Raw genomic sequence first — 9,246 nt, 5'->3', positions numbered from 1 at the left:
AGTGCAATAACTAATTTTGAAATTGTGTGACACATCGTATGAGAACAAGGGGTAAAAAATTAGATGATATGTTAACATGAGTTATTACGCCTACGCTGAACCGATTCATGGAATTTAACTTCATGCAAGTCATGTTAGAAAGAAAGTCTGTGGAGAAAGAGAGGAGTTATATAATGTATTGGTTCCCTTATATTTCACGACTCTCTAGCCGCACAGACACTATGTGATGCGACCTAATTACGTTACGATACTGGTATAATAGGTATCAGAGCCATCGCAACACAACTCCATAACCCCACATTCGATAACTTTAACGATCGAGACACACGGTAGTGTGTCCGGCCAAGTTCTAAGAAAAAGCCGTGCGACAATAGTGTGTACTCGTATATTTACACCCCTTCAAGCCACTTTTTCGACCCCCGTTACTTTTTTTGAGTACAGCCCAGCAGGGTCTTGATATATATGAATAAATGAAATACACACGTCCGGTCACTTACATATTTATTGCGAGACTAATTGGCCTGCAGAGGGCGCACGCGAATGCACCGCGATGTGACAAATACTATTACCTAAGTACATACATTACATCACTCTCTTCTTAAAACATTATTTGAAGTTATAATTTTGTACCCTTTAAATACTGCTTCCTGAACACAATACCTTCTCCTTTCCTAGTACATGGTAAGTTACTAACTAACAAGAAAAAAAAAGTTCAACAACGCTATTGTTATTATTCCTCAGAACACAAAACAACAGTATCTTTAGGTGCCTCCTAATTGTAAGGTAAATACCTATAGGTATAAGCAATGTAAGGAGCATGCGTATAACAGAAAAACTTAACTACTATATATAAAGCAGAGTTTGATAACATCATCATTCATAAATGTTCCTCTATATTATTATTTAGTTACAATGGCATTATTATAACTGGTTTATCTTATCGACTACTTATAATATTGTTTATCTGAAATAAGTTCATTAGAAATAGATAATACGCCTTTAAACTAATAGAGGTAATTCTTTTTGTTTTATAGGGATCAGGGAGTTATTCGGATGGTCAAGCATACAGATGTATTCAGAAAATTTATAGTCTTATAGTTTAGACAATGTTTACACAATTAATAGATGTACATAACTACATATGTATGTCTGGCAATTAATTTGTGTTTTTATTTATTGTGGAAAACAATATATTACCTACTAATGCATAACATAACTTATACTGGTATAAAAAACAATAAAAAGAGAAACTGGCTTACACCAAGTTTCTAAAATAATATCACAATGCCTCTTATCACCTAGTCTTTCACGAGCAATGCTTTATATATGTACATTTATTTTTAACAGTTTAATTAGTTAGCACAATTGATACTCAACCCTATACTAACGTTACATGGCACAATTTCCATTGACTAAGTTAGTTAAAATTTGTATTTTGGTGGGTTCTTAAGTCTACATTGTCTGACATGACGAGGTAACTGGGGCGGTTTAGATGGTGGGGTTGAAATTGCTGTTGGCGACAAAAAGAGGTCTTCATTTCCATCTGACTTTGGTGAGGCCTGCGGTATTCCGGACCGCGCGTCAGCCGCTCGACTCAGCCCCGGACTCGCGCCGCTCGCAGTGGACGGCCGGCCTTGGTGACTGCGCTGCGGCGTGCTTATGGCCATCGGCGTATCAGCACGGCCAAAGATGGCATCATCAGTATGTTCCACTGGTTCGGGCTGAGGTACCTGCAAAGCTGATGAGTCACCCGGGCAGGTTAATATACTTGATCGCCGCCTTAACTGATCAACGTGCCTATGTACCTCCCTATTTAAGTTATCGCGCACGGTATAGTCCGTAGTACCCGTTTTCTGAGTAATACGACCAGGAACCCATTTTGTATCTCCCTGATATTGCCTAATCCATACGTTATCTCCTGATTGGAGAACACGGTTAGGACCCAATCGAGTGTTCGCTTGTTTCTTCTGTGCTTTACGGACCTTATCTTCACAATCTGGACGCAGTACATCTAATTGAGTACGAACCTGTCTGCCAATCATAAGCGTAGCTGGACTTTCGCCTGTCGTGCAGTGTGGCGTATTACGATAGTGTAATAAAAAATTACTGATAGCTAGATTAACATTATGCTTTTGTCGCACGGCTTTCTTTATAACCCGTTTAATTATTCTAACCGCATTTTCCGCAGCCCCATTCGAAGCAGGATGATATGGAGCTGAGTGTACATGTTCAATACGGTTTTTTGTCAAAAAGTTCGCGAATTGTGTACTCGTAAACGGAGGGCCGTTATCCGAAACTATTTGTCTAGGGAAACCCCATCGAGCGTTAACTTCACACAGTTTTTCGATGGTGTTACTAGCCGAGGTGCTATTTACCGGGAATACCTCCAGCCACTTTGTTCGAGCGTCAATCATCACCAAATATGTTACTCCATAAAGTGGTCCTAAAAAGTCTAAATGAACCCGCGTCCACTGGCGCGCGGGCCAGCTCCACGGGCACGGCGCGTGGCGCGCGGGCGCCTCCGCTTCGGCGGCGAACACGCTGCACTCGCGACACGTGCGCTCCACCGCCTCGTCTATACCCGGCCACCACACGTAGCTCCGGGCAAACGCTTTCGTCTTTACGATTCCCATATGACTCTCATGTAACACGCTTAAAACCCTATCTCGGCAACCATCCGGTGTTACCACCCGATGACCCCACATGACGCATCCTAACTCTTCGTACAATTCTAGTCTACGGTTAAAGTACGGTTGTAAATTACGGATTTCTACGTCAGTCGGCCAACTGGATCGTATATACCCTAAAACTCTGCTCAAGATCGGGTCGCGCTGTGTTTCTTTTTTAACATCATGATAATCTAATAACAATTCGTTGTGTGCGAAATGTAAATACGTTTGCTCGGGCGGCGGGCCGTCTAGCGAGTCAGCATTTTTATCGGCACGGGCAAGCGCGACAAGCCATCTGCGCCATTAGCATCGGTGCGTATGTATTCTATATTATAAGTATATGCGGATAGTTTAATCGCCCACCGTTGCAATCGGCTAGCCACCATCGCGGGAATACCCTGCTTGGATCCAAAAATACTAACTAGCGGCTTGTGATCCGTTCGTAATGTAAAATGTCTGCCATAAAGGAATTGATGTAATTTTTGTAGGCTAAACACGATTGCTAACGCCTCTTTGTCTATTTGAGAGTAATTACGTTCGGCATCATTTAAAGAACGCGAGACATAAGCCACTGGCCGTTCACGCGCGCCGCCCGCGTCCGAGCGGTCCCCTGGTTGTGTCAGCACGCCGGAGATGCCGCGGCTGCTCGCGTCAGTAGTCAGCGTCAGCTGTTTGTTAGGATCGTAATGACTTAACACTTCGGCGCTCACTAATAGTTTCTTAATACTTTTAAATGATTTCTCGCAACGTTCATTCCAATTCCATATGGCACCTTTCCTAAGTAAATCATACAAAGGGGATAAAATCATACTCAAATGCGGTACAAACCTAGCATAAAAATTTACTACCCCTAAAAATGACCTTAAATCTGTCACATTGAGAGGTCGAGGTATCTTAAGGATACCTTCTATCTTGGTGGGATCTACTTTAATTCCGTCTTTTGAAATTACATATCCCAAATACTGTACTTCTTCTAATAAGAAAGAACATTTACTTTTCTTTAATTTCATTCCATGACTGTGAAGTCGTTTCAAAACTTTTTCTAATGTCAGTAAATGAGAATTTATGTCCGCGGAACCAATAATTATATCATCCAGAAATACTTCGACTTGAGGTAGATCTTTCAACAAGTTGGACATAATTCGCTGGAATATACCAGGGCTGGAAGACAATCCGTAAACTAGTCTATTATATCTGAATAATCCCTTATGTGTGTTGATGACAGTATACTTTTTCGATTCGTCTAACTCCACCTGATTATACGCCTGTGTCAGGTCAATTTTTGAAAATACGCGGGCACCATTTAATCTCACTAAAAGGTCATCTATCTTAGGGAGCGGGTACCTATCGATCAGTAAGGCGGGGTTCAAGGTTACTTTGTAATCTGCACAGATTCGCAAGCCCCCATCAGCTTTACGTACCGGTACCAGCGGCGTGGCCCACTCCGACGTGTCGACCGGCTCGATGACGCCACAGCGCAGCATCTCGTCCAGCTCCGCCTCGACGCGGTCGCGGAGCGCGTACGGCAGCGGCCGTGCGCGGCAGAACACCGGCGTAGCCCCTTCACGCACTCGGAGTGTCGCTTTTCCACCACTAAACCGCCCAAGTCCTCCGCTAAATAACTCCTTATATCTGTCAAGCAAAGTACATAAATCATTGTTAAGGGACTCGTTAAAGTTAAATAAATACTCTTTATAAAACTTAGGAACCCGAATCTGTAACTCTGCTAACCATTGTCTGCCTAATAGTGGGGTAGTGCCATCCTCAATAACAAAAAGTTCTAACTTTTTCAACCGGTTTTGAAATCTAACAACTGGCCTTATGACCCCTAGGGGTCTAACACGGCGTCCATCATAAACCTTTAACACCAAAGGAAACTGTTCCAACGGTCTGTATTTAAAGTACTTATTATAAGTATCACTACCTATACACGACACAGCGCTCCCTGTGTCGATCTCCATAGAAATGACTTCATCATCTACACATAACGATAGGCTTACCGATTTATAATCGTTTAGGCAGAGATGATACAGGTCTTCTTCGACGTCAGACCCCGACGTACCCTCTTCGTCATAGTGAGTCTAGCCCAGCCGCTAGTCTAGCCGCTGCCGCTGCTGCCGCTCGACCCACGAGGGCCGCCACCCGAACTACGGGCGCTGCTGCCAGTACCACCTGCCATCCTTGCCGGACACACGCGTTTTAAGTGACCTACGTTACCACATTTGTTACACTGAAAATCTTTGTAAGGACATTGGACGTCACGGTGACCTAACCTCCCGCATACTGCACAAATTACTTTGTTAACGCCATTACCGCCACGCGGCTGCCACGATGTGAGCGCATGTACCGTCTCGCCTCTCTCTGGCGCATCGCCTTTCTCGCTCACACTCGGGCGTTCTACCATTGCTGCGTCCTTCTCGGCGGCTTCCAACGAAAGTGCTAGCTGTACGGCCCTAGTATAGGTTAACTTAGTCTCAGCGAAAAGGCGTTGTCTAATTGTGTCATTCTTCAAACCACACACAAATTGGTCCCGCAGATTTTCCTCTAATGTTGTGGAGAATTCGCAATGCTTGGCCAACTTTTTAAGATCTGTTAGATACTGAGCGACCGTCTCCTTATCTCCCTGTCGCCTTTGGCGCAACCGGTACCGTTCCGCCATGAAAGATGGTTTTGGTTCGATGTGTTCAGACATTATCTTAATTACGTCCTCATAACTCATGTCTCCTGGTTTCTTGGGACTTGTCAAGTTGCTGAGGAGTTCATATGCTTCTTCTCCCATAACGGCAATCAAGGTCGGCAACTGCAACTCCTCCTTGATGTTGTTGGCTTTGAAATACATATTCACGCGCTCCACGTATGTATTCCAATTGCCCGCCGAAACCTCGAACGCTTTTATTTTCCCCACGGACATGTTTATACCACACTATTCTCGATTCTGGGTACTTAAAAGCCAATCCTCGTACGCCACTGATATATATGAATAAATGAAACACACACGTCCGGTCACTTACATATTTATTGCGAGACTAATTGGCCTGCAGAGGGCGCACGCGAATGCACCGCGATGTGACAAATACTATTACCTAAGTACATACATTACAGGTCTGATCTTTGGTATCTACTTAATACTTATATATGCTCATAGAGCTACATCGTAGCCTGTGGCATAATAGCTTTCCCGGTATATGGATATAGCAAAAAGGCTTAGTAGAGGCAAAACGACGTGATGTGATTAGCATTGAATGGGTTAAGGATAAGGAGAATGAGGCTCTAGAATTAACCATCCTGATTAGTGAGGAAGTCATTATGAAGTTAGCGTTACTGCTTAAGTCTTAAGTAAAGGACCTATATTTTAAAATTGAATTTTCTTTTTTCCTGTCAAAATGCTTTGAAACTCACATTTCACAATCGTGACGCATGTCATCAAGTGAATAATGTCTAATTGAACGAAACGACAGCTAAACTAAACCACAAATTAAATTGATACGGTTCAGCGCATATTAAATTCCTCACGACCTAAACAAACAAAACTGTCGATGGCCAAGCGAAATGAATAAAATTACGGTACTAGGCGCCGATTCTGTTCTAACAATTTGATATGATTTTCATTTTATATTGATACGCCCTTGACCGTGAACACAAAATAATAAAAGTAATAAAATATACTTGTACTTAGGTACTCACTCCTAGTACCTAGTAGTAGTAGTATTCTGATCCACGCTAATGTTCAAATGTCATTTCAAAAGCAACAATAACATTCAGTTCAAGGGAAACAGAACATTTACTTTTTAAAGGAGCCAAAGGAGGCTCACGCTGATGAATAATTATGAAATGCAATCAGAAGTCGTCTCATAAGGAATTTCGCTCGCAGTTATGTGTATGTGTGGGATCCCTCATAGCACGATTTAAGGTCGTGTCAAAATGATATCAAAACCATACCAAATTGTTAAAACAGAATCAGCCTACTACTCTAGGCGATGTTGGAACTTGTTTAATTTGTTGTTAATAAATAAGGGTCATAAAGGTCCTAAGTACCTGTTATAGAAGTGGTATTTATTAGTTGTAATATTTACAGATATGTATTTAATTACGATAGTCATACATCTTTCTAAAATTCCAGCTGATGAGTGCCCACTTATTTGTAGGACCACTTTTTAATAATTAGGTAAGTACAAGTGGGTCATACATTTTATATTATGGTTAACTCGTTCGCGTCTTTCCTGTCGACATAGCAAAGTTAAAGGAATCTAAAGCATTTTTTACGCTTCAACCTTACAGGCAGAATACAATTTTTTTAGTACTTGAAACTCAAATAAGAAAAACGGGCTACATATGTACAAGAGTCGTTAACTTTTATGATATGTCCACAGAAGTGACTTTTTTTCTAAAATTTGTTATTATCTGTTAGTATGTATGTAGGTATTTATGTTTGTGTGGGTCAAATGTTGGAAGCTAAACCCACTTCCCGTTTTCCGATTGAGCTGAAATTTTGCATACATATGTAAGTCGGGAGACAATGCTTACAAAAATTCACGAGAATCGGTTGGGGAATGCGTGCTGTACCATTATTGCTTATTGTCCAAGCTGGCACGAAGACGCTTCGAGCTTTCCTCATGCTTCGCTCTCGCTTGGTTAATAACAAACGATCAGGCAGTTTTGTTAATGTTTTTTAGTACCTACCTAAAGAGGAATAAGTAAATAAAAGTAAAGGACGAGTAGGTCGGGCAGGCGCGGCTCGCGTCGGAGACACTGACTCGGCTCGGTTGAGTTTCGCTCGCGGACCGCTGAAACTTTACCTACTACGTGACTTGCATTTGCGTTGCGTATAAACCGACCACTTTAAGCGCACTGATCTGACCAAATAGTAATTTCTCCCAATACATAGGTACAATTTCTAACTCGGTATTTTTTATAAAAAAAAAACCTTAAGTGGGTAGATAATTTTAAAACATTTAATCTTCATATAACATAAATGCATATTGCGGCACTTATTGCGGTATTGGAAATGTTAATAAAGTTAATAAAATATACTTGTACTTAAGCAGTCACTGTATTCTGAACCACGCCAATGTTCAGACATCATTACAGACGCAGCAATAACTTTAGTTCAATGGGAGACTAACCATTTACTTTTTTTTAAATTATAGTTTCCTAAAGAATGGTAGTTATTAATATAGTATTAGTAATTAGTTCTCGCGTACATATAACAGTAATAAACGCGCAGGTGTAAGTATATACATATATGCAATAAACAATGTGAATGAACCAAAGAAGTCTACAAAACTAACAGACGTATTCTGATTTTAATAACAGGTTATAAATTAGATCTGTATTAGTTATGGGTTTGATCTGTCAGTGTCAAAAGTGACATTTCTTCAAACAAAAACGTCATAGCATAAATAAACATTGGTAGTGCAGTCACCCAAATCACCGAGATTCGACAGTACGTATGAATGAAATTCATTCAAACAGTGGCCATGAACTTTTGCGGCTCGGTGTACAGTTAGTTGCAGATGATTGTTGAAACTCCTCTCTCCTGAGTAACTACTAAGTTCTATGCAGGGGGGTCAACTATCTTTGCAGTTGGCTTTAATATGGCTTATGCCATACGTACTGAAATTTGAATTATAGCAGGAATGCTGCTTGCGGTCGCTGTCGCCGCATTTTCACGACTGCAAACCGCAAGACAAATCATATCATCGCGCCGCCATTAAAAAACAATTCGAATGTAACCTTTAAGCACAGTATTCTTACCATAGACTTCTTTCAAAAACGATGCGTGATTTTAATATCGGTTTTGGCGATCCGTCAAGTCATCGAGTAGTCGACTTACAGCACACAGGCCAGGACAGCTGTACGCCCGCGAACTTATCTAATTACCGCAAACAGAAGACGCCCGTCCTTAAGGCCAGTTCCGAGGCGACAAGTAGTTATTACTTACCCGTTACTTCATTACGACACCCCCAAATTACAGTAAGTAAACTTATAGTGTCATTGGACTGTTTAACGTATAACTTATATTCTCATATGAATAGAAAACAGGTGGCGAGGCATGTAGAATTATATTCCCATCGACTTGCCCTACTTTCAATCCTGTGAGAGAGGGAGGAAACAATCTGTTAGAATAAAGGTGACAGTCCATTTCTGACCGCAGCTGCACTACTGCTCCGACATTACTGCAGCGGCCTGATCGTGTCGGTGTTATTGTCAATTTCCATAGTAAAATCAATGACGGTACCGACTGCACGTAATATGGTAATTTTAACGTATTTCCGACCGCAGCTGCACTACTGCTCCGACATTACTGCAGCGGCCTGAATACGTCAGTGTTATTGTCAAATTCCATAGTAAAATGATGACAAGACCGACTGCACGTAGCATGGTGATTTTTTGTGTTTGGTGTACATACGACCGCAACTGCAAACCGCACGTCAAATCTTTACAGAAATGTCTTTGGTCACAGATATTAGTAGCTCTAAGCAAAGAGGATATAACCACTACAATATAAGGAGTTTATTACACCCGTGGATAAACAACCCCGATAGTTTCTGTGTTTCGCGGTAGTTCCTCTGTATCT

General features: G+C 41.5%; 1 protein-coding gene across 1 annotated transcript; it reads right to left on the bottom strand.

Annotated features, from left to right (window-relative positions):
- Positions 1-960: 960 nt before the first annotated feature.
- On the bottom strand, positions 961-5,580 carry LOC133519492 (uncharacterized). Its single transcript, XM_061853497.1, has 6 exons — positions 4,943-5,580; positions 4,014-4,301; positions 3,246-3,446; positions 2,463-2,736; positions 1,549-1,730; positions 961-964 (listed from the first exon to the last, which is right to left on the bottom strand). Exons 1-6 carry the CDS (start codon positions 5,578-5,580, stop codon positions 961-963), a joined length of 1,587 nt encoding a protein of 528 aa, XP_061709481.1.
- Between the last annotated feature and the right edge of the window lie 3,666 nt (positions 5,581-9,246).

This window comes from Cydia pomonella, chromosome 7, assembly GCF_033807575.1.
Source record: "Cydia pomonella isolate Wapato2018A chromosome 7, ilCydPomo1, whole genome shotgun sequence".
NCBI lineage: Eukaryota > Metazoa > Arthropoda > Insecta > Lepidoptera > Tortricidae > Cydia > Cydia pomonella.
Note: the sequence above shows the minus strand (reverse complement) of the source record. Positions and strands in the feature narration are given on the sequence as shown.

What these genes read in the sequence shown, in the direction of transcription:
- LOC133519492 (XM_061853497.1), bottom strand. Translation starts at nt 5,580, where the DNA reads ATGTCCGTGGGGAAAATAAAAGCGTTCGAGGTTTCGGCGGGCAATTGG. An exon ending in ATTTGTGCAGTATGCGGGAG is followed by an intron (nt 4,302 to 4,942) that starts GTTAGGTCACCG and finishes TTTGCTTGACAG; the next exon opens with ATATAAGGAGTTATTTAGCG. An exon ending in GCGGGCGGCGCGCGTGAACG is followed by an intron (nt 2,737 to 3,245) that starts GCCAGTGGCTTA and finishes CTTTAACCGTAG; the next exon opens with ACTAGAATTGTACGAAGAGT.